This window comes from Sinocyclocheilus grahami, unplaced genomic scaffold (assembly GCF_001515645.1).
Source record: "Sinocyclocheilus grahami isolate Dianchi unplaced genomic scaffold, SAMN03320097.WGS_v1.1 scaffold358.1, whole genome shotgun sequence".
Taxonomy (NCBI): Eukaryota; Metazoa; Chordata; class Actinopteri; order Cypriniformes; family Cyprinidae; genus Sinocyclocheilus; species Sinocyclocheilus grahami.
Window position 1 is genome coordinate 1002447 of NW_015505537.1, and position 25433 is coordinate 1027879.

Sequence of the window (25433 nt, forward strand, 5' to 3'; positions counted from 1 at the left end):
TGCCGAAGGATTCTGTCCAGAACTACAAACACGAATAATGGCAGATGCGCGCAATCGACGGTTAGGTAGAGAGGTTTACAAAAAGGGGTTTGAGTTACTAATAATCAACATTTAACCTTATAAAAAAAATATTTATTTATTGTTATCCGTGTTATATTTAATCTGCAACAGTAATGTGAACTTTTATAAACATCATTATGCAGAAAATATGAGCAGAGTTCTCAGCATGAAAGACCCGTGACTGGCAGATCAATGTGCTACTTCTTTTCTCTCCAGTACGGTAGGAAGTTAAATTAAATGAAATGTGGAGGATGTTAACTGTGACAAGATGATTGACAGGCAAGTGCAGTTGTGTGACGTGATAGTATGTCCCAAAGCTTGCCTACGGCAAAAAATGACAGTGCTCTAACAGCAGTTATAAACTGAATACTTTTAATAAATGACAATAGGCACTGAACAAGAATAAATACATAAAGAAGTAAAACACAAAATAAAAAAGAAGAAGAAAAAGATGTAATAAAAACCAAGTTCCAGTATAATATTTGCACAGTCCTCTGTGATGCCTTTGAGGCCATCATTATGTGTGTATTTTGGTGTAATTGAATGGCAATTTCTCTCTGCAGATGATGAGGTTGTGGGATGTGACAGTATCTGAAATGAACAATTGAGTTTAGAGTTACAGTGTGTCTCTTTCATTTATGTAAAAACAGTTATGTTTATGAATGTCAAAAGTAGTCAAAATGGACAGTATGTGAGCCTTTTACAATATTAAAAGGTGAAAGTGATATAAAGTCATGAATTAGTATTTGTGGCTGGTTATGTTTATACATGAAGTCAAGTGAAAATTCTTTTTAAAAAATATAACAATATGGATCTTGTTACTTAGTGAAGAAGGGGAGGCTGAAGAGAGCAAAAAAGTGAATGTTTCAAACAAAGGATTGTCAGAAAGCCAGTTAGAGTTTGAAAAGTAAAATTCTTAGGCATTTTAAGAATGAAATAATGTACCTGGTGCATGCGTGTTGACAGTCTGTGCAGTTGGATGTTTGAATCCCAGTAAAAATCGATAATGAAGTTGAAAGGAACTTACCCTGAGTCTCAATGTTCATACTATCCATCCTAAATAGTATGTGAGATTAGAATAAGTGTGTCCCAAAGCATAGTATGTTGAACAGAGTATGCCAAAAGTCCCCGGATGGTCTACTATTTCAGGTCGATTTTTGAAGTGTGGATCCGTGCACACTCTAATGGCTAAAATTGCCCACAATCCATTGCGCTTTGCCGAAGGATTCTGTCCAGAACTACAAACACGAATAATGGCAGATGCGCGCAATCGACGGTTAGGTAGAGAGGTTTACAAAAAGGGGTTTGAGTTACTAATAATCAACATTTAACCTTATAAAAAAAATATTTATTTATTGTTATCCGTGTTATATTTAATCTGCAACAGTAATGTGAACTTTTATAAACATCATTATGCAGAAAATATGAGCAGAGTTCTCAGCATGAAAGACCCGTGACTGGCAGATCAATGTGCTACTTCTTTTCTCTCCAGTACGGTAGGAAGTTAAATTAAATGAAATGTGGAGGATGTTAACTGTGACAAGATGATTGACAGGCAAGTGTACAGTGACAGGGTGCATGTAACAGGTGCGATAGAGCGGTCCTTTAAAGGGGTCATATGATGCGATTTCAATTTTTCCTTTCTCTTTGAAGTGTTACAAGCTCTTGGTGCATAAAGAAGATCTGTAAAGTTGCAAAGACTAAAGTCTCAAATCCAAAGAGATATTCTTTATAAAAGTTAAGAGTTAACCACACCTACCTAAAACGGCTCATTCTAACACACCCCCACATGTCTATGTCACAATGTGGGAAGATTTGCATAACGCCGCCAAAATGTTCACGCAAAGAAAGAAGGCATAACTTTTATTCTCGCTGTAGTATTGTTGCCGTCATGTCGTGAAGGTGCTGTGTGTTTCGTTGTGAAAGCGAAACTACTTTGTTTGGTCTTCCAAAAGAGGACGATATCCACTTCGTCATGCCTGGGCATTCGTCACTCTAGCCGCAGGCCTCCGCTCACTCAAGGCCGCCGTGTGTTTCGTTGTGAAAGCTAAACTACTTTGTTTGGCCTTCCAAAAGAGGACACGACTAGAAATCAGTGGTTAAGTTGTATTTACAACACTGTTCCAGAACAGTTCAACCCAAATATTAATTTGTGTGCAGCACATTTTATGGAGGACTGTTTCCTGATCCTGGTAGAGTAGACTACAATGCCGGCTGTTCTGACTCACGGACTGTAAGTGCATTTTCATTTAAAGGATTTGCCACTGATGATTCAAACGCGAGTTTTGAGCAGTGTAGAGTAGCGCTTGTTTGTAATTTCTCCGATCACAAATGCAGACATGGTTTTATGTTTACGCGGCGCGATGCAACACAATGTGTAAAAGACAGTATAAGTCATTATAATCCATAATTAAAAATGAAATAAGCAGTGCTTTATATTTTTTCAGGTAAGTCTAACAGTATTCAGGTACAGAAATTGAATAATCAAATGTAAAATAACACTGCATAGTCTTCACTGTATAAATCTACTAAATCTGTGTTAAAGCTACAAAAGTGATTTTTCTTTGAGTTTTGTTGTTTGATTAAAATTCATAACACAGAAAGCCTCAGAAACATTAAACTGCTGTAAACCAATATACTGTTACACATCCCTTTTCTTTCTTTCTCAATTGTTTCCCTTCACCTATAAGCAACTGCGTTTACAAGGATACTTGCAAAGCACCGTATTTCAGGCAAAAATAGACGCAGAAGTGAACAGAAGTCAGTGTTCACGTGCATCTGCATGGCTCTCACCGTGTCTACACCGGACATGCGCGGCGTGACAAAATACAATGAACCCATTATAATCAGTGATGCTGTCAGTCTACACTGGATGCGTTCAGTGTAGACAGACTTTGGGGCCGTTCACATGTCGCGCCTAAAAACGTCTTTTCAAAGCGCTCGGGAGCTTGCACTTTCGTGGCATCTGTATCTCTGTACAGCTGTCGCGTCCGGTGTAGACACCATGTCTGTGTGTGAGCAAAGAAAAAATCAGTATAAATATAACGTATATATATATAACAGTAGCCTATAATAAACATTGCACATCCTGTGATGTGATATATCGTGCAGCCCTAATTTATACACTTTGTAATGTATATTTTGTAATATTAGCATTTATTTTGTCCGCATCCAGTTTGTCCCACAATTTTTTTTCGCATGCAATATTTTGTTGAGGCACTGCCTCCCTTGCCTACTCAGAGAAAACGTCCCTGGAGTGTGTGTGTGTGTGTGTGTGTGTGTTTATTTTAAATTTGAAATATGTTGTTTTTTGTTTCTATATGTTAATTTTGGGTCCCTCAGAACTACTAATATTAACACAATTTTATTATTTTTAATTATTTGTGCACTATTTAACTTTTGGCCTTTATTCACTGTTGAAATTTCTATGGAAAATGTAAAGCACAAGTACATAATATGTTTACATGAAATAATTTACCTGGTGCAAGCGTGTAGTTGGATGTCTGAGTCCCAGTAAATCGATAATGAAGTTATCGAAATGACTTGAGGTGTGATCAAGTATGGTGTCCCATACTCATAATTTGTCCTCTGCATTTCACCCATCCAACTGCACACACACAGAAGTGGACACTTTCTTTTAAAGGGGTCATAGGATGCCCATTTTCCACAAGTTGATATGATTTTTTGGGGTCTTAATGAAAAGTCTGTAACATAGTTTGGTTAAAATTTCTCAATGGTAGTGTAAAAAACACCCTTTTTACCCTGTCAAAAACAGCTCTTTTCAGATCAAGCCGTTTTTGTAGCATTTTCCTTTAAATGTTAATGAGCTCTTCTTACCCCGCCCCCTCTTCCGAGCTGCTCTCTGAGGGACTGTTTACTTTAGCCGCATTCATCGTGAAACTTGCTAATTAGCACATTATTAGGAAAGGCAATTTGCAAAGATTCATTACAAAACATTTTACTCACTTCTTCTGTAGATGAGGCTGGATCATGAATGATTCGCGCGAACATAGATGCTTTTATGTAGATCGGGGGCGCATTACCTTCAGAAACAAATGTGATCCACTGTGTCTTCAGTGACTCAGATGTCGGAAGTAAATGACGACTGCTATGTTCATTATTACATCCAACAACAGAACACCTCAATCGCTTAGGAGTCATTCTTGTCTACATCTGCTCCGGCAGTGAAACAATGGCGGACTGATGACAGCTCACTCAGGGCGGGTCTAAGGTAAGACGCCAGTCCAGTCTGTGCTGAAACGCTACTGTCAATCAAACTATCATGGGAGGGGCCTGTTTTTGTGACTTCACACAGACAGGCATCTGAGATCGGCTCGATTTGAGAAAGGGGTAAAGATATGAGCAGATAAAAAAACACTGGGTGGATTTTTATCATTATAGGGTGGTTGTGTACACACACTGCCAACACACATTTCAGTTCAAACAACTTGTAAAAGTGCATGTAGCATCCTATTACTACCCCTTTAAGAAAATCTTTCAGCCACAGCACGATTTCTCAAGCAAACTCTATACTACAAGGTTACAGCCCAGTTGTTGTTGAGCAACAGATAACCAATCATAAACTATACTATTCTTACCCCACTAAATGCTCATGTGCTTTATTTGTACAATCAGATGCACTTGCACGCGCTGTTTAGTTTCCAGAATGGCAGAAACGGCTGGAATCAGATTTGTTTGTTTTGCTATATGCATTTACAGGAATGAACTCGCTAGAGGACGCTGTGCTGTTTGGTAAATCACTTTCTGCACTCCCATTGGTAGTCGCTGTAACTTCACTGCTTGTTGTTACTTATTGTCACATCTGAAATGAGGTCTATTAGTCTTTTTGTAGCTATAAATCGGTATGAAACTCCCGTTTAGGATATTTAAAACAGCTAGAGATGAAAAACGTTGCCACTTTTGCACAGATATCGTTAACAGTCAATGTCATGACCATAAATATGCAAATTATAACTAAGCCTGTTTGCAAGTGTACAGTATGCTCTTGAGAATAACTAACCAGGGGTTTAATATTAGCCCAGGGTAAAATGTGAACAGTGTGAAACATGGAACAAGAAAACACAGGGTTAAGAACACAGTTTCAAGTGTTTAGCTTTTTAAGTAAAAGCTTTTTAAACTCAAAGCTTCAACTTCTCTCTGAGTGTCTCCGTGGTGCGCGTGCACTCACACATCTGTGCGTCTCCTATTTCACTGCTCTACCAAATTCTTGGATCCGGAGGCTGCGCAGTCTCAGCTCAAGCCCCAGCATCAGAAAAGTGCGTGTGCAAGCAGAAACTATTCCACAGACCACGAAAGCAGGATGTGTCGCTGAGGAAAAGAAAGAACATTTGCAGTGCAGTCGGAGAAACTTGGAGCTCTGAGAACACGTCGTAAAGGCCTGTTCGTCAACTTATTGTCAGCACACGGACATCTCGGAACCGGACCAAAATGATGTGCTTTAAGTTTTTCAGCTGTAGGCATGTTGTCCTCAAAGTTTTCCTCGTACAGTTTCTTGCTTCCTTGCAAACTTTTGCTGCGCCCTCACCCATCATAAAGTTTCCAGGCGATGATACCTCTTACACAGACAAAGAAGTGGCTCTGGTGAGTGTATTTTCATTTCATTTCATGTTTTTCATGAAAGAATAAAGCAGTTAGAATTATTATATATATATAATGTGTGTGTGTGTGTGTGTGTGTGTATAGATATAGATATAGATATGTATAGTGTGTATGTGTGTGTGTGTTTATTTTAAATTGAAAATATGATGGGGTTTTTCTATATGTTAATTTTCAGTCCCGTCAGAACATTACTAATATTAACACAATTATATTATTTTAATTATTTGTGCAGTATTTAACTTTCGGCCTTTATTCACTGTTGAAATATCTACAGAAAATATAAAGCACAAATACACCATATGTTTACATGGTGGTTAGGAAAATGTGGAATGTGTTAAACAGTTCCAGTTAAGTTGACATTACTCTCTCTCTCTCTCTCTCTCTCTCTCTCTCTCTCTGTCTGTCTTTCATTGTATCCGTAATTATCTTTTTCACAGCACTACTTAAATAAGTTCTATGGCTGCCCAAAAGACAGGTGTAATCTGATGGTGTTGAAGGACACACTGAAGAAGATGCAGAAGTTTTTTGCTTTAACTGAGACAGGGGAGATTGACCAGAAGACAGTAGAGATCATGAAAAAACCACGATGTGGAGTTCCTGATGTGGCAAATTACAATTTCTTTCACATGAAGCCCAAGTGGGGACAGAACAACGTTACCTACAGGTGTGTGTTTACCTCAAACAGTGATGAGCTACTGTATATCGCCTTACTGTTTTTCAGTCACTTTAACTCTTTAAAAAAATTATATTATTTCCAATCCTGTCAATATCAAATAATCCTTTATATTATAAAAAATTGTATCTTTTTGTAGTTTAAAAGTGAGAGTTTTGTGGTTACAAAAAGATTTATAAAAAGAAACAGAGACCATATTTGTGTCAGTCATTAAAAAGGGGTGGTTGATTGCGATTTCACTTTTTTAACGGTAGTTAGTGTGTAATGTTGCTGTTTGAGCATAAACAATATCTGCAAAGTTGCAGCGCTGAAAGTTCAATGCAAACGGAGAAATCGTCTTTTAAAATTCTGTCAGTTTAATGCCTACAAAAACAGCTGGTAAGGGACTACAATGAGCTTCTTCCCCGGTCCGTTACGTCACGAACCCAGATAAACCCCGCCCCTGGGAACACGCAACAAAGGGGGCGAGGCCTTGCTGCACTGCTTTAGAGAAGAGGAAGAGAAAACTAGGGGTGCACGTAAAAATCTGTTCATATATGAATCGCGATTCTGTCGTCTAACGATTGTAATGGATTCACAAGTTTCAAAACCAATGTTCTAAAGCAGCGGTTCTCAATACTGTTCCTCGCGTCGCCCTGCTCTGCATCTCTTTCTCTCTCTCTCTCTCTCTCTCTCTCTCATTCAGATCGTCAGATCAGCTCCAACAAACTGTTCCATTTATACACTTATTTTCACATAGCTATGAGAAGCGTTATACATGGACGTGCGTACGGTCGCTGTGCTGTATTAAAGCTTTAATCAGAATAAAACCGTATATTAAAAGCTAACAGAAGCAGTAGCATTTACAAACAACAGCGTATCTTCTGTCTGTCTTTCATTGTATCCGTAATTATCTTTTTCACAGCACTACTTAAATAAGTTCTATGGCTGCCCAAAAGACAGGTGTAATCTGATGGTGTTGAAGGACACACTGAAGAAGATGCAGAAGTTTTTTGCTTTAACTGAGACAGGGGAGATTGACCAGAAGACAGTAGAGATCATGAAAAAACCACGATGTGGAGTTCCTGATGTGGCAAATTACAATTTCTTTCACATGAAGCCCAAGTGGGGACAGAACAACGTTACCTACAGGTGTGTGTTTACCTCAAACAGTGATGAGCTACTGTATATCGCCTTACTGTTTTTCAGTCACTTTAACTCTTTAAAAAAATTATATTATTTCCAATCCTGTCAATATCAAATAATCCTTTATATTATAAAAAATTGTATCTTTTTGTAGTTTAAAAGTGAGAGTTTTGTGGTTACAAAAAGATTTATAAAAAGAAACAGAGACCATATTTGTGTCAGTCATTAAAAAGGGGTGGTTGATTGCGATTTCACTTTTTTAACGGTAGTTAGTGTGTAATGTTGCTGTTTGAGCATAAACAATATCTGCAAAGTTGCAGCGCTGAAAGTTCAATGCAAACGGAGAAATCGTCTTTTAAAATTCTGTCAGTTTAATGCCTACAAAAACAGCTGGTAAGGGACTACAATGAGCTTCTTCCCCGGTCCGTTACGTCACGAACCCAGATAAACCCCGCCCCTGGGAACACGCAACAAAGGGGGCGAGGCCTTGCTGCACTGCTTTAGAGAAGAGGAAGAGAAAACTAGGGGTGCACGTAAAAATCTGTTCATATATGAATCGCGATTCTGTCGTCTAACGATTGTAATGGATTCACAAGTTTCAAAACCAATGTTCTAAAGCAGCGGTTCTCAATACTGTTCCTCGCGTCGCCCTGCTCTGCATCTCTTTCTCTCTCTCTCTCTCTCTCTCTCTCTCATTCAGATCGTCAGATCAGCTCCAACAAACTGTTCCATTTATACACTTATTTTCACATAGCTATGAGAAGCGTTATACATGGACGTGCGTACGGTCGCTGTGCTGTATTAAAGCTTTAATCAGAATAAAACCGTATATTAAAAGCTAACAGAAGCAGTAGCATTTACAAACAACAGCGTATCTTTTTTTGCTTTAACTGAGACAGGGGAGATTGACCAGAAGACAGTAGAGATCATGAAAAAACCACGATGTGGAGTTCCTGATGTGGCAAATTACAATTTCTTTCACATGAAGCCCAAGTGGGGACAGAACAACGTTACCTACAGGTGTGTGTTTACCTCAAACAGTGATGAGCTACTGTATATCGCCTTACTGTTTTTCAGTCACTTTAACTCTTTAAAAAAATTATATTATTTCCAATCCTGTCAATATCAAATAATCCTTTATATTATAAAAAATTGTATCTTTTTGTAGTTTAAAAGTGAGAGTTTTGTGGTTACAAAAAGATTTATAAAAAGAAACAGAGACCATATTTGTGTCAGTCATTAAAAAGGGGTGGTTGATTGCGATTTCACTTTTTTAACGGTAGTTAGTGTGTAATGTTGCTGTTTGAGCATAAACAATATCTGCAAAGTTGCAGCGCTGAAAGTTCAATGCAAACGGAGAAATCGTCTTTTAAAATTCTGTCAGTTTAATGCCTACAAAAACAGCTGGTAAGGGACTACAATGAGCTTCTTCCCCGGTCCGTTACGTCACGAACCCAGATAAACCCCGCCCCTGGGAACACGCAACAAAGGGGGCGAGGCCTTGCTGCACTGCTTTAGAGAAGAGGAAGAGAAAACTAGGGGTGCACGTAAAAATCTGTTCATATATGAATCGCGATTCTGTCGTCTAACGATTGTAATGGATTCACAAGTTTCAAAACCAATGTTCTAAAGCAGCGGTTCTCAATACTGTTCCTCGCGTCGCCCTGCTCTGCATCTCTTTCTCTCTCTCTCTCTCTCTCTCTCTCTCATTCAGATCGTCAGATCAGCTCCAACAAACTGTTCCATTTATACACTTATTTTCACATAGCTATGAGAAGCGTTATACATGGACGTGCGTACGGTCGCTGTGCTGTATTAAAGCTTTAATCAGAATAAAACCGTATATTAAAAGCTAACAGAAGCAGTAGCATTTACAAACAACAGCGTATCTGAAAGTATGGGACAACAACAAACAAACATACCATTAAGAGCCGTGCTTGTACAGGTTCTGGGCGATCTTCTTCATTAATATTCTCTGCGTCTCAATCGGGCTCAAATTGATAAGCAATATAGAGGACGTCATTGTTTACAATACAACCGGAGCACATTCTGAGATTGAGGGGTGGGATGTTCAGACACGCTCTAGAGGCGGTTTAGCGAATCACAACACACTGAGCCAGCTGACCAATCTCAGCCCATTGTGTGTTTCTGAGGGAGGGGCTTCATAAAAACAGGAAATAATCAAGGCGTTTGTTAGAGAAGGGACAGATCGTGGAATAAAGGTAAATTATGTGAAAAATAATGTGTTTTTTAAAAAAACGAAGCATGAACACTTGTTAGACTGTACCCCATAAACACGATCAAGCCTAGAAAAAAAACAGTCAACCACCCCTTTAAGCCAGTCAAAAACAGAGCGCACAATCAATATATGTTTAAAGAATGTTCTCAGCAGGACCTTTGTGGCTACATTGGAGGTGGAGCTTAAAAATGAACAACAAATCTGAATTTATTAGGTTATAAAGTTGTGCTGACTACAGGAAATGCAAGAAATGTTTGGCCATTAATTAATATTTACTGTCATTGAAGTAGGGATGCACGATATATCGGCCACCATATCGGTATCGGCCCATATCTTCTCATTTTTTCTGTTATCGGTATCGGCCTGATAAGAAAATTTGGCCGATATCTTAAAGCCGATAAATAATGCATTATTTCCTTCAGAGACACTTCAGATGCGCGCTGTTCGTTTGCAGCCTTTTGAAGGAATTGGCCACTAATCAAACACAAAATAAGTGATCAATAGTCTTTTGTAACAAAAAGGACAAAGTTGGGATCTTGAGGATATTTACTGGCCTACATGTCCTTACAGTGTTTAGTGAGTCATGACCGCAACTGTTGATTTGCCGGTAAAAAGTTTTCAGACCACATACACAGATCTGTGGAAGAAATGGCTCAGCCTTAGGTTTTCTGCCAGTGTCAGCTTTGCTAATTTAACAGATATTTAGATTTAGTATTGAGCCTTCTTAGAGAAGTTTATATTAAACCTAGCCCCTCATTAAATGTTAATTAATATTAAACAGCGCAATTGGTTTTCAGTTTCAAACCTCGGGATGCTCCCTTCAGTATGTGAATATTCAAAATGTTGTGCTGTATTGAGGTCACATCTTATTTTTACAACTCAGTTTTCCAGTTATTTTACCAACTGGAAATGTTTTGGAAACACCAATTTTCAGTGTTTCATCAGTTGAATTGATTGTACATCTATCCCTTGTTGCCTTGTAGAATGCCATTGTCCTTGTAGATTGTGCTGTGGTTTGGCACTAGAAAATAGCATAACATTAGTATTGAATGTGTCTAAGATACATGCTCTAGTAACCGCCACAAGTACAGTTAGCATTTGCTAGTTTGTTTGATAAGTGTGCACCTGCAAAGAGTGTTTCATTAAGTTTTTTTTTTCATTTAAATATATAACCTAGGCTGCCAAACTATGGTGGGAGCTCTGATGAGCATTCAGCTCCTGTTGTCACTGTACATTGTCCAGGCTGTTTCTTTTGTCAGAGGCTAGCAGTATCTCCTGTGTCTTCCAGGGTGGTCAGCATAACAGTGTTTCACCCCATGCTGTTCTGGGACTATTGAAGAGCTTTGGAGATTCTCTTACTGATTATTAGTAGAGAACCTTTTTAGTTTTTTGCACCTGCCAAATTTGTTTGATGTTGCTCCATTTTTCTGTAGGGACCATTTCAGACTGCCTTGTAATGCCAGAACAGGTTTGGATTTGACAGTCCTGGTTTTGGTTTGAAGCGGAGCTCCCTCCTTAGGAGAAAGAAACCAGACCATGCAGGTGATCAGTGTAACCTGCTGTCCTCTGATCGCTGTGTGTGAGTGATCTGTAATAGCTTGATGATGATTTAGATTGAACTGAGAACTTGGACATCCCCATGTCTTTTTGTGATGAAAAAAAAGAGTTGGTGGCAAACCATTGGCAGGGGGGGAAAAGAAGCATAGGAAGCATCCAAAGGTTTATTGCATATGGTACTTGAGTTAGACGATGCCATTGTAAAACATGACGACTGACAACTTTTTGCCTGGGCTTATACTCCTAATCGTATGTATTCTTGAGCCACTCAAAGTCATGAGGAAAAAAGTAAATGCAGTACCCGCTTATTTACTATTACAATATGACAAATAATTATATAAATGAGTAACAGAGATTTTAAAAAATTCATAAATAGGGCATAATAAATATTTCTGTATTTTGTTTTCTAGAAAATATAGAATAATCAACTGGAAAGTATAGTTTAAAAAGAAGGCAATATTGTTTTCTTCTTCCACAGGATCTTAGGGCACACCCCAGATCTGGATGAAGAAACAATTGATGATGCCTTCTATGGTGCATTTAAAGTCTGGAGTGATGTCACACCTCTGAAATTCACCAGGATCATGGATGGAGAAGCGGACATCATGATTAACTTTGGCCGAAATGGTATTCAAGAAAATAATTGTCTATGTGTTTCTGTACAATATGTTTCTGTACAAAGGTTTCTAAACTACTGTGATGTAAATGTACAAAAGTCGGATTAATTTTTTTCCTAATCACAGCTCTTACATTTAACTGCTAAGACTAACCACAGTCACTCCTTAAAATCTTTAGTATAAAGCTTCCTGCACCAGAGATTGATTTACATTGTGGTCTTTGGAAATACCATAATGACTGCACAAGGCAATTACAAAAAATGCCAACAGTATTCTCACAGTGTAAATCTCCTGAGCAGGCTGTAAATGAAAGATTGTGGACAAAATCAATAGAAAATTAAACTATACTTGACACACCTATTAACCGTGCAATTACCTACCGAAAATACTAACCCTGGTGCATTGGATTAAAACAAATATTTGAGTTAAAGGTGATGCAATTTCAAGTTTTCCTTTCTCTTTGGAGTGTTACAAGCTGTTCGTGCATAGATAAGATCCCTAAAGTTGCAAAGACTAAAGTCTCAAATCCAAAGAGCTATTCTTTATAAAAGTTAATACTCGTCCACACTCTCCTAAAACGCCTCGTTCTAACACGCCCCCACATGTCTACGTCATGATGTGGGAAGATTTGCATAACACCGCCCAAATGTTCGCGCAAAGAAAGAAGGTGTAACTTTTATTCTTGCTGTAGTATTGTTGCTGCCGCCACCACTATGTCTGTGTTCCGTTGCGAAAGCGAAACTACTTTGTTTGGCCTTCCAAAAGAGGACACAACTAGAAATCAGTGGTTAAGTTGTATTTACAACACTGTTCCAGAACAGTTCAACCAAATATCCGTGTGTGTGCAACGAATTTTATGGAGGACTATTTCCTGAATCTTGGAGTGTATAGCCTACAATGCTGGCTGTTCTAACTTACAGCCTGTAAGTATGTTTTCATATTTAAAGAATTTGCCACTGACGATTCAAACGTGAGTTTTGAGCAGTGTAGAGTAGCGCTTGTTGTTTGTCATTTCTCTGATCACAAATGCAGACATGGTTTTATGTTTACGTGGCGCGATGCAACGCGTAAAAATACAGTATAAGTCATTATAATCAGTAATTATGTCCCCACTGGATGCAACAAATGCCTCGTTTATAATGGGTTTTATTGTTTTTGTCTCGTCGCACCGGGACACGACATTACAGTATGGTAAGGGGCGTAACATTTCCGTCAGATGCTTGAGGTATTCTGCCAATCACAACGCACTGGATAGCTGGCCAATCAGAGCACAATGATGAGCTTTGTAAAAATCGACGCGTTTCAGAAAGGCGGGGCGAAAGGAGAAACAATAATGTACAGTATGTGGAAAATAATGTGGTTTTTGAACCTTAAACCGCATAAACACATTTCATTACACCAAATACACAAAATAATGTTATTTTTAGCAACATCATATGACCCCTTTAAATGTGTTATATTACTTGTAGAACATGGTGATGGTTACCCGTTTGATGGGAAGGATGGTCTTCTGGCTCATGCCTTCGCTCCGGGACCTGGTATTGGGGGAGACTCTCACTTCGATGATGATGAGCTGTGGACATTGGGAGAGGGACAAGGTATGTCAGTTGTCTTGCTTCTGGTGACTTGTTACCTCTTTAAACAAGTAGCTGTTTTTTTTTTTACAGTTTTACTCAAAGTACAAAATTAGTTTATCAAATGTGATATCTCTCTTTCTCCCTCTTGATTTAGTGGTAAAGGTGAAGTATGGTAATGCAGAGGGGGAGTTCTGTAAGTTTCCATTCTTGTTCATGGGTAAAGAGTACACCAGCTGCACCTCTCAGGGTCGAGATGATGGGTTCCTTTGGTGCTCTACCACATACAACTTTGATGAAGATGCAAAGTATGGCTTCTGTCCTCATGAACGTGAGTATCCTTTATGCAAAATTGTACAGTACAGTATAATTTGACACTCTTCCCATCCAAAGTGGTGCAAAGTTTAGGCCGTTATGTCTCAGACTTGATTTGGGGGAAAAATGTGGCATTGTGAATGTAATACTGTATGTCACAATCACTGACTCGTTGAGTTTTGTTCCTTCCTGTGTTGCAGTCCTGTTTACATTGGGTGGAAATGCAGATGGAGCTCCTTGTAAGTTCCCCTTCACATTCCAGGGGGAAAAATATGATAGTTGCACCACCTCAGGCCGGGATGATGGGTACCGTTGGTGTGCCACTACCGAAGATTACGACCGTGACAAGAATTATGGATTCTGTCCTGAGACAGGTCAGTCTATAAGTTTCTGTAAATCTCCAATCCAGAGCAATATTTATTTTGACTTCTTTGAAAACCAAAAATAAGTATAACTTTTATTCAGCAAGTGTGCATGTTTCAAATAAATGCTATTAGTTTGAACTTTATATTGATCAAAACATCCTTAAAAAAATCACTGTTTCCTGTTCTCAAAATTTTCAACCCGTTTCATATTTCTGTTCAGTCAAATTATAGTTCTATAGCACTTTTCATAATGCATACTCTTCAAAACATGTTATAGTGCCTTACAAACCTCGTTGTAAGCAAGCGAAAGGGTCAGTGCCAAGGGAAAAACACATGTAAAACAACAGATGTTTAGATGTTGCTCGAGACGTTTTACCATTCATCCAATTGGACACACATTGACACAATCACAAAATTAATTGTTGGGTGTCATTACTTACTTTAAATCAGTAATGTGTCTGTCTATGCATTTGGTTTTTAAGGCCTGTCCGTCTTTAAAGCAGTTTTCCATTCACTCTTCAGTTTCCAGCAGACTGTAAAAGTTTCTTATTAAGAGATATTTTCCATTGTGTTACCGATCTGGCATAAGCAAGTTAGGAGCACAGAACTCCTCATCTGGTTGTAATTCCCTGGGAATGCAGCCCTCTCTTCCTATTTGTGTGTGCTGAATATAAGAGTCACAAAAACAAGTCCAGTGGTGCAAGCCATCATTTTAAATTAGAGCTTTGGAACGCAGTCCCATACTTTAGCTGAACTTTAATAAAACACAGCTCTGTTTATGCCATGAAACTGGTGTGACCTTCATTTTGAGTCTGTCGAGTCAGTGTGATTCAGACTGTTGAGTCTGTGTAATTGAGAAGGACTCCTCCCTGATGCTTCTCTTAGCTCATGTAGTTTTTCTTTAGGTTCAAATGCCATGATCTAATATGTGGGCATACCACTAACTGCAGCTTTTGTTATAGCTTGTGACATACACTTAATCGTAACAGTTTCCATATCACTGCTTCTTTTGCTTCTCTTAGCATTTTAGCTGTTGTTAAGCATTTTATTTATTTATTTTGTCCTAATCAAGAGCTGTCACAAACTTGGCCCTTTTTAACGTTTAGAATTAGGGCTGAAAGATTAATCGCAATTGCGATTAATATCACGATATGACAAAACACAATTTTTTTAACCGCAAGGCTGCGATTACATTCTCGTCACGTGACTCGCGAGAGTAAAGCAGTCTGCAGAGGAAGCATCAACTTGGCACCCTACGCATATGCCTGGCCTACAGAAAAGCACACTTTGTTTAATCTATCTAATATTGTGTTGGTCATACTATACAATAGAGATGGGAGAAAAGATTCTCAAAAGATTCTGGATCGATTCTGAGCCTAGTTTTTAACCACAGATGCGCGATGGCGCTGCATGTGCTTTAGAAACTCATCCTGCTTGCTTCCAGTTGCGCTCTCTCTCTCTCTCTCTCTCTCTCTCTCTCTCTCTCTCTCTCTCCCACACACACCCTCTCTCTCTCTCTCTCTCTCTCTCTCTCTCTCTCTCTCTCACACACACACACACCACTCGAACCATCCACACAATAACCTTTAATAAAGTTCGGAAAGGTTGAAAATGTTCAGATACTCTTAAATACTGAAAGCACTGTTTGTTTATTGCTTGTATGCCTACTTCCAGACTAAAATAAATGTTTGAGCTGTCTTAAAAGCAACTTGCACTGACATGTCTTAAAATATATCAGTGCCGTTGTTTTGTCTCAAGATACACACCAGTAATGTTTTTTTTCTAAGGCACGTTTAAGCTACTTAGATGTCCTAATTAAACTAAGGCCTAATCCTGGCTTAATCTAAGCTCTGTTTTATATTAGTTTATTTAAAATTATTAACATGCAATTGTTTTAATTAATTTTTTTAATGTGTAATTTATTTTTAAAAAGTACTTATAATAACATATGGAATTTAAAAAAAAAAGTTTTATTAATAAGACTAATCAATAAGAAAAAAAATATATAGTTTTGGAATCTGACTGCGACTCCCAGAATCGGAATCGACTCGTGAGGTGCCTAAAGATTCCCACCCCTACAATGATTTATTGCTTGTCTTTGTTGAATAATACAGAAGATAAAGGGTTTAAAAAATAAATATTAGATTATTTTCCAAATTATTCAGCCCTATTTAGAATGCTGTAAATCAAGTGTTAATCATACTTTTTAAACCCTCGATGCTTTTACAACACCAGTTTTGTCATTATCAACCTTTAACGTTCTTGGTATTTATTTATTTTAATGACAGCCATGTCAACAGTCGGAGGAAATTCAGAAGGTGCACCCTGCGTCTTCCCCTTTAAATTTCTGGGCAATACTTACGACTCCTGCACCACGTCGGGACGTAGTGATGGGAAGATGTGGTGTGCTGTCACCAAAAGCTTTGATGACGACCGCAAGTGGGGCTTTTGTCCTGACCAAGGTGGCATAGTGATTTTGTGTCATTATTTGTATAATTTGTAGCATGCAAAATATATTCTGTTGTTGTCATGTCACAAAAAATATTTTAGATTTGCACTCACACAGTCACTTCCTGTCTCATTCTCTCTTGTTGTGATGCTATACTTTTGTAATTTTAGTCAGATTAATAAATTGGCCTCTCTCTCTTTTTCTCAGGCTACAGTCTATTCCTAGTGGCGGCCCATGAGTTCGGCCATGCCCTGGGTTTGGAGCACTCTGAGGACCCTGGAGCCCTCATGGCACCCATGTACACATTCACCAAAACCTTGAGGTTGTCTGATGATGATGTTAAAGGCATCCAGGAGCTCTATGGTGAGTGTGAAGTGTGGAAGACAATATTGAAATTATCAGCTGCAACTTATGCAATTTAGTACTTGCATTAAGTTCATCATATGTGTGTATTCTGATGTTGTGATGATTATAATCATATTTAAAGTATTTAGAAGTATTTTTGTCTTATTTATTCCTCTTTACACATTCTCTGTACAGGTGTACCAACAGACAAACCATTGCCCACTGAACTCCCACCGGTCACGCCAATGGATGTATGTAATGAAAACATCATATTTGATGCTGTAGCCCAGATCAGAGGAGAGATCTTCTTCTTTAAGGACAGGTAACTAAGGACACCCAGTTCACAGAAAGGCCTGAATGATGTTGTTAATGTTAACCTTATTTCCGAGGTGAATAGAAAATAACAGGGTATATTCAGGCAGGGTCACAGTACTGCTTCCTTTTGGCTTTTTGTCCACAAAACATCTATGCAATAATTTGCAGGCACGCAACTGTGGGTAGCAGTTATTTAATTTTAACATTTGCTGGCAGGGATGCTCAATTCATCTGTTTACAGTGGTTTCAATTTTTTTTTTTGCTTGCATGCACTGGAAATGGCCCCATGGCCATCTGGGGAAAACTTCATGACTCAGTTTATCTGCCTATTAAAAAACTTCAGCATATCTTTTTGAAATCAGAATGGATGGGAGTACTGGCTTTATAGTGGTTGGAATAACAGGATGTCGATTTAAAGAGGAGAAGAATCATGGTGATGCTTTAGCCACATTGTTAGTCCAGAATTCAAATGAACTCAAACAAAGTAAGTGGTGGCGAGAGTGGGTAGACAAGGGAAAGTCCACAAATCTGAACCCACATCCCAAAATCAAAATACCTCAACATAGACATTACCATATCAGGGGGCATTTTTATTCCTTTGAGCACATTGTTTTTGTCTGACTGAATTTTGCTGGGATGATTTAGTGGAAGACTAAATTTGCTGACTACTTTAATGTAGTACATGATCATGACCAAGTAAACACTTTCCACATCACTCACTACAGACATCACAAATTGTTTACCTTAAAACTCTCAACTGACAATTAGTCAAGAATCTCTGTTATAGTACCATTCAGGGTACCTCTACTACAGTATTGAAGTTGCTTGAGTTATCCTGGTTATGTGGGTGCCTGAGAAACAACCTAAATGCATCTATTACATCCATTTAAATATAATTTACTGTTTGAATTTGCTAATGTGTATTTTTCAATTTTGAAATACTGTCCATGCTCCACACTTTTACTTATATAATCAGTGGTAGATGTCAGGAATGTTAAAATTTTGGAATGGTGTCCAAAGCAAATATAAGGAGAGTATAAAGAGTGCTGTCATTGGTTTTCACCAACATGCTCAGGGATCAGGAGCTCTGGAACGAAAAAGAGCCACCCACTATTCTACACACACATCCTCCAGTTTTAAAGCTGACTGCAATGTGGTTATAGAGATCATCACAGGACCACACACACACACACACTGAAAAGAGTGTATGGTGGATGTGAGTGTCTGTCTTTATAGCACTCAGTGGGCTCTTATACCCTCTGAGCAAGATCCTGAAATACTGATCTAAAGTATCCAGAGCATGTTGATTCCAAAAATCAGAAGAAATGTCTGTCATTTCCTTTATCTTTAGTCATCTTTCTCTCTGACGGAGGAAAATGGGGAAAAATGTAATATTCTAATTTTCCTCCTCATCTCACAATGTTGATTTGTTATTCGTTTTACCAATGCTTTTATTCAAAACTGTTTATCTAATTTTTGTATTTATTTGTTGGCTTGTTTGTTTAAAATAAATATCCAACTATTATAATTGTTTGTAATAGAAATATAACAAGTCTTAAAATCCAAATTGTACATTTATAACACAAAATGCTTAAAAAAATTAATCAAGTTACAATATGCAATCTAATTATTGATATAACTTTGCATCATGGCGATTCCTGCCTATGGTAGTTCAGCTTAAAAATCAATCTTCCCCAAATGTCTGAACCGCTCTCCCTATTTTGGCTGATAAATATTATTTGTCTGTGAAGGCAAGGAGTCAAATGGTGCAGCAGTGGAAATGTCATTATCATAGAGTTATGATCAAATTACAGCGTAATTCTGTGAATCTGAGGATCCCTGGAGCTGCAAGTCTCACTTTACTGTGTGGGCAAAATGACTTGAGATCTCAGATATTCACCCAGCTGGAAAAATGTGACAGCTGTTTAAGCCATTTCACAGAGAAAAGGGGAGAAGTAGAGAGTAAGGCCAGAGAGCGCACCCCCAAAGGGTTCACTAATGTTTTGTTTATTCAGCTGCACTAGAAAGTCTTTATTTTATCTCATCTTTGGCTCAGATTTATAAGCCACATCTGAGGCATTTGATAAAATGAATTATTCTGTCTCATATCGTTTCATTTCTAAGACAGCTGCAAATAAGAGCTGAACTCAACTAGTGTTTTACCTACAAGAGTTTTCTGTTCTTACATGTTTAATTGCATAGGCACAGAAGGGAGGGTTGTTCAGAAGTGTTTGCACTAGAAGAAGTGGAGCTTTGGGGCAAAATGTTTGATTACAGTTCAACTCTAACCTAGTGCTGTGATCTGAAGTTTAAAATAAAGTGAAATAACTGCCAACAGAGGCTGTGTGCTGCTCACAGAAGCTTTTCTTCACTCTAGTGAGCTGCAGTCACTTGAAAGTCCTGAGATCTCTGTCTTCTTCTCTGAGGCTAAATTCTTTTAGCCTTTTGAAAAATAGGTCAGTGGAAAGAGGTCTGGGGTGGTTGGTATTGTTTTTGTGGTTTATTCTAGGGCAGCAGGCAAGTTTGGACATGTCCAAATGCCTCTTAGCTCATTCTTCAGCCATAATAAGAAACATCTGCTCAGTGAATCACCTCATTGTAGCTAGAGTTCGGCACACGCTGTCTCTTTCTGTCTTACTTGCTTATTTTATCACCCTTCTCTCCGTGCACAAGCATATTGGGGAATTCGTGGCCTAATGGTTAGAGAGTCGGACTTGTAACCTGAAGGTTGCAGGTTTGAGTCTCAGGTCTGGCAGAATTGTAGGAGGGGGGGAGTGAATGAAGTGTGTGTGTGTGTGTGTGTGTGTGTGTGTGTGTGTGTGTGTGTGTGTGTGTGTGTGTGTGTGACAAATGAGGACATAAATTTGTTTAATGACAAAGGTATGACATAGGTATTACAAGGAGAAGGTGACTTTTCAGGACATTACCCCATGTCCCCAGTTTTCAAAAACTTATAAATCACACAGAATGGAGTGTACTTGGATGGGTTAAATGCAGAGCACACATTCCAAGTATGGGTCACCATACTTGGCCACAAGTCACTTCACTTTTCACGTTTTTGTTTTTCACTTTCATATTGTTGCCCTGTCTAACTCCTGTTATAGATTCCTCTTCAGGACTGCTGATGTCAGGAGGAAGCCAACAGGCCCCATGCTGGTGGCTACATTCTGGAGTGAACTTCCAGAGAAGATTGATGCAGCTTATGAGAATCCTTTAGAGGAGAAGACTGTCTTCTTTGCAGGTAAAGGACAGAACTGGGTGTGACACTTACGCTTGATGGCAGTGAATACAAAAATACATGAGCAGAAATGGCAAGAAAAAATGTTGATCATAGAATTTAATCCATAACAGGTTGCAGAAAATATTTTTAGCCATTTAAGTTAGCACAGAACCTACCAAATCTAAAATTTCACACATTTATATATTTTATCCACAATCCATCTCTGTATACCCGCACTCTTCACATACTGCTACTATAAACAGAGATAGGTTATGGTTTAGATATATATCGATGGTAGACTTGAGATTGTAAATTGCTTTTGGGACCTGTTATAGATCAAATCCAGTGAAGAATGAGATAATAAAGAAGTTTAAGGTTTTATGTGAGTATGTTTCTGTCTCTTGTGTATAAAATGTACTTATTTACTTACTGAGAAAGATACACCACCGTTCACCATTTGGGGTCAGTATGTTTGTGTGTTTATTTATTTTGGAAAGAAATTAATACACTTATTCAGCAAGGATACGTTCAATTGATCAAAAGTGACAAATACTTTTATAATGTTACCAAAAAATGTGTTCTGAAAAATGCATCATGATTTCCACAAAAATATTGAGCGATACAGATGTTTTCAACATTGATAATGATATGAAATGTTTCTTAAGCAAGTGGGGAAGCTTATTAGAATGATTTCTGAAAGATCATGTGACTCTGAAGACTGGATTAATAGCTGCTGAAAATTCAGCTTTGCCATCACAGGAATAAATTACATTTTAAAATATATTAAAATTGAAAGCAGTTATTTTAGTGTTGTACTCGTAAGTTAATAAAGAAATGTATTAAAAATAAATAATATTTATATTTGTATTAAAAATGCAGCTGTGGGGAGCCTAAATTCTTTCATAATTGAGCACTTTTTCAAAAACATTCAAAAGCCTTACACATCCGTTCAAAAGTTTGGGGTTGGTATATTAGGAAGCAAGATTTTGTAAATTGGTGAAAAATGTTGTAGATGTGCATTTGTGTTTGTGTGTGTGTGTGTGTGTGTGTGTGTCCGTCCGTCCGTCCGTCAAATACAATTTGTATTTAAAATATTTGAATTGTTTCTCTAGGTGATGAGATGTGGGTATATTCTGCCAGTACTCTGGAGAGAGATTATCCCAAGAAGATCTCCAGCATGGGTCTTCCTTCAGATTTGCATGGAATTGATGCTGCCTACTCCTTCCACAAGAGCAAGAAGACTTACATATTTGCCGGAAACAAGTTCTGGAGGTAATCTATTTTTAAATATCTCTCAGCATCTGTGGGCTTAATAAAGTATGTGTTCATTGTGATTAATGAGCAAAATACAATTGTTCCTTAAAAAACTAAAGTTGTGAATTGTGAAATTATTTTTCCACAGATGCAGAAATTATTTTTAATAACTCAGACTGTTATATCTTTGAGATTTACTGGAATTTACACATGCTTTTAAAACTACACACCTACTTGAAGGAGTGTCAGGGAATTTTAAAGTTGAGAAAAAGTAGACATATGTTAATTATAATGTTCACTTTTTTCTATGACTTCTCAGATACAATGAAGCCAAGAAAAAGATGGATCCAGGCTTCCCTAAACTTATTGCAGAATCTTGGAGCGCTGTCCCTGATGACCTAGATGCTGCTCTCAGTCTCAATAGTGATGGTAAGAGACTAATGGCCAAGCACCTGGCTTCAGATCCAGCTTTGTCTGTGGTATTCCTCTGCAGAGAAAACCTGACCTCTACCCTGAATTAACCTTTCATCTCATTCCTTTCCCCTCTCTCACCTACATTCTGTTAGATCTCACATACTTTACTGATTTCTTTTAATAACTGCCTGAGTTTTAGTGCTCAATGTGTGAGTGAATTGGACCAAAGTGGAGTCTGGTAGAGCATTCTTGGCATTTAACTCCAACCCAATTACTGCTGGCTTTAGGCCTTCAACAACAACAAAAAACCCCAGCTATATGGTTCCCCCTGCTCAAGATGAGGCATTTTTTTCCAGTAACAGCCTCTGTCTAAAGAGCACATAAAACTCTAAACGAGAGAAAAACTTGGAGAGAGAGCTTAAGGATTTATAACTTTTGCTTAGATCTACTAGAATTTACTTAACATACATGCTTTTACAACCACCCAGCTCTTTCCTCTGCTGTCACTAACACACATTTACACTCATACAGGTACATACACACACATGTACACGCCTCATAGAGCAGGCTTGTGTGGTGTCTGAAAGGTTCCTCTGTTTGTAATTAGGCTGTTTGGAGCTGAACAAGTAAAAACAGCTTCTCTAGGTTGTGAATTAGAGCCCACTCTTCAAGATTTTAGATAATTTGATCACTGATTGATGGATAAATTGAGACATTGATTAACTAACTCTATTAAATAGACACGATTTAATTTACCTCATTTTTTATTGTTTTTTACACTACTTTTCAAAAGTTTAGAGTCGGAAAAAATAATAATTTTATTAAGCAAAGACATTTACATTGTTACAAAAAAAAAATATTTCGCATAAATGCTGTTCTATTTACACTTATTCAATATTTTCAGGTCACAGCTACTTCTTCAAAGACTCCCACTATCTCAAAATGGATGACAGCACTCTGAAAATGATTAAAGTTGGGGAGATCAAAAAGGACTGGCTACGCTGCTGAACATTCAGCCCTGGCACTCTGTGATGACCTTCATCACTATATAAAAAAGGCCAGTGTTACCTTGCCAAATGACAGCACTCAAATTTACCATTCTGCCCCTCCTGGTTAGTCAGAGCCTATAAGATTATAACCTATCCTTAGCTAACCAGAGCGGCCTGAAAGCCTTCACAGCCTGGACCATCTCTGCATGCCAAACATAGGCAGAAAAGACTGTCATTTTTGTTGTTTTGTCATTGCGTGATATTTTTTGTTCATTTTTAATTATGAAAGGGTTTAGCTCCTACCCCTTAATATAGCCTACATGTAGATCATCAGATTTAAAAGGACTTGTGACATTTCCCAGTTACATGTAAATGTGGCAGTGGTGTCAGTGAGATGTATCTCCTTTTTTTTGTTTTAATTTGCACAGAATAAATTCATCCAAGCAATATGTAAAAGCACAAATTTTCCTAGTACTGATATGCAAAGATGAAAGACTTAATTCATGTTTTATTTTGTAGTAAATACTGTCCAATAAAACATCCTGCATTTAATACGAGGACACATTTTATACATGATAATTGTGTAAAAACAGAGACCAAACAACTGTCAAAGCATATCATTTTTGTTAGTCTTGTGTCTTTCGTCTCATGGTACAGAGAGATTCATGGCACGGGTTGCCTGAAGACTGTATAGGGTTTGTTGCATGATGGACTCATGTCAAGCAAATATCATGAGATTACTGAATAATAATCATTTGTACTCTTTTTTTTTATTTTTATTGTTTTGTTTTTTTGGTAGTTTTTTTTATTGACATATGCAATCTGTTTATATTTGTAATGTTTTATTTTTATTATTTTCTATTTTGCTTTGTGCACTTTGTCACTGTCTCAAAATAAATAGTAACTATCCTTTACATGGAATTTTGCCATTTGCCATTTAACTTTTCAGTTTTAACATAGTTTTTGTAAAGCATTGAGCCTCGTGATGATCATTTGATTTTCTCACCAAGAAAACAGTATGTATGTTTCCCGTTATTAAACTTCTTCAAAATTACTCGTCGCATTTAGGCAAACAGCGACATCTAGTGGTTATTGTATAAAAAGCCGAGCTCTCAATATGGTTATAGAATAGAATAGAACTTTATTTGTCATTGTTTAGGAACATCGAAATACAGTTTAGCAGCTCTTCAGATTAGCAGGTAACAAACAGTATGACAGTGTTTATAAACAAGAAAGTAGACATTATACACAGACAGCAACATTCAAGACAGGCATAAATATAAGAATATAATTACGCTGAGGTAGTGCAGTGAGGTAGTGTCGTATTCAATACCCCGCATAATTATCTATGGGTTAAAAAAAAGCTTATATTGTACGTTTTGATTGTGGCAGTGTTTTGATGTTTGAATGTTTTGAAAATATCTTTACTGTAATAGGCCTACAGAAATACACGGCTGAACTTAAAAAAATTCATCTACTTTAAATCTAGAATGCAGTTTTGGTTTGAATGGATTGCAGGTAAATATACTTAATTGTATGTCCTGTTCTTAAATATCCCGTTACTGTTTTGTGTACTGTTAAGTGAAGAACCGTTTTAAACGATTCAGTGCGTGTCCGAACTGTTCAGACCGTAAAGGCCCGTTCACACCAAGAACTATACAGTAGCCTATTAGTGTCCACACCAGCAGACGATATCGTCTGTTTATTCTAAGCGCACGCTCGTCTGCCGCATTAAATTCTTCAGCTCGTGACAGCAGGATTGATTCTGATTGGGTGTCGATATTTTATCGTTCATCAGCTGGACAAAAATCGTTCTGAAAGTGATTCCAACGATATCGTTTCTCTGTGCCTTTATGGTTATAGTTGTGTGGTGTAGACTCTGCTATTCTTTAATATTGAGAACGACTTTTAGAACTATAGCCTATATATATATCGTTATTTTTATAGTTATGGTGTCTTTTGTTCAACCCTTTAAAAAGAATCGGCTCAAACGAGTGATTCATTCTCGAGTCGAGCATCACTGCTTCCGAACAGCAAATAGAACTAAGGGATGGGCGATACCTCTTATTTTATTTTCGATCCAATACCGATCGAAATTTTCAAGCCCAGTATCGTCGATACCGATACCTCGGTTACATTATTAAAATAAAATAATCAGTAACTATACTCACTTAATATTAGATTTTAAAGCCATGTTTTTTAAATTTCATAGGCCTTTTTTGTTTACACTGTCATAAATAAAATATACTATAATTGTATTTTAGCCGTTTACTGGGGCAGTAACCTCAAAGGTGCAACTATAC

At 37.7% G+C, this 25433-nt stretch overlaps 1 protein-coding gene across 1 annotated transcript; it reads left to right on the plus strand.

The window, feature by feature from the left end:
• Positions 1-5268: 5268 nt before the first annotated feature.
• On the plus strand, positions 5269-23625 carry LOC107548946 (72 kDa type IV collagenase-like). Its single transcript, XM_016229820.1, has 14 exons — positions 5269-5661; positions 6117-6227; positions 8382-8497; positions 11752-11900; positions 13360-13488; positions 13622-13795; positions 13980-14153; positions 16433-16606; positions 16801-16956; positions 17134-17260; positions 20358-20494; positions 21586-21745; positions 22047-22156; positions 23046-23625. The coding sequence occupies exons 1-14, from the start codon at positions 5509-5511 to the stop codon at positions 23147-23149; spliced, it is 1974 nt and encodes a 657-aa protein (XP_016085306.1). The 5' UTR covers positions 5269-5508; the 3' UTR covers positions 23150-23625.
• The last annotated feature ends 1808 nt before the right edge of the window (positions 23626-25433 follow it).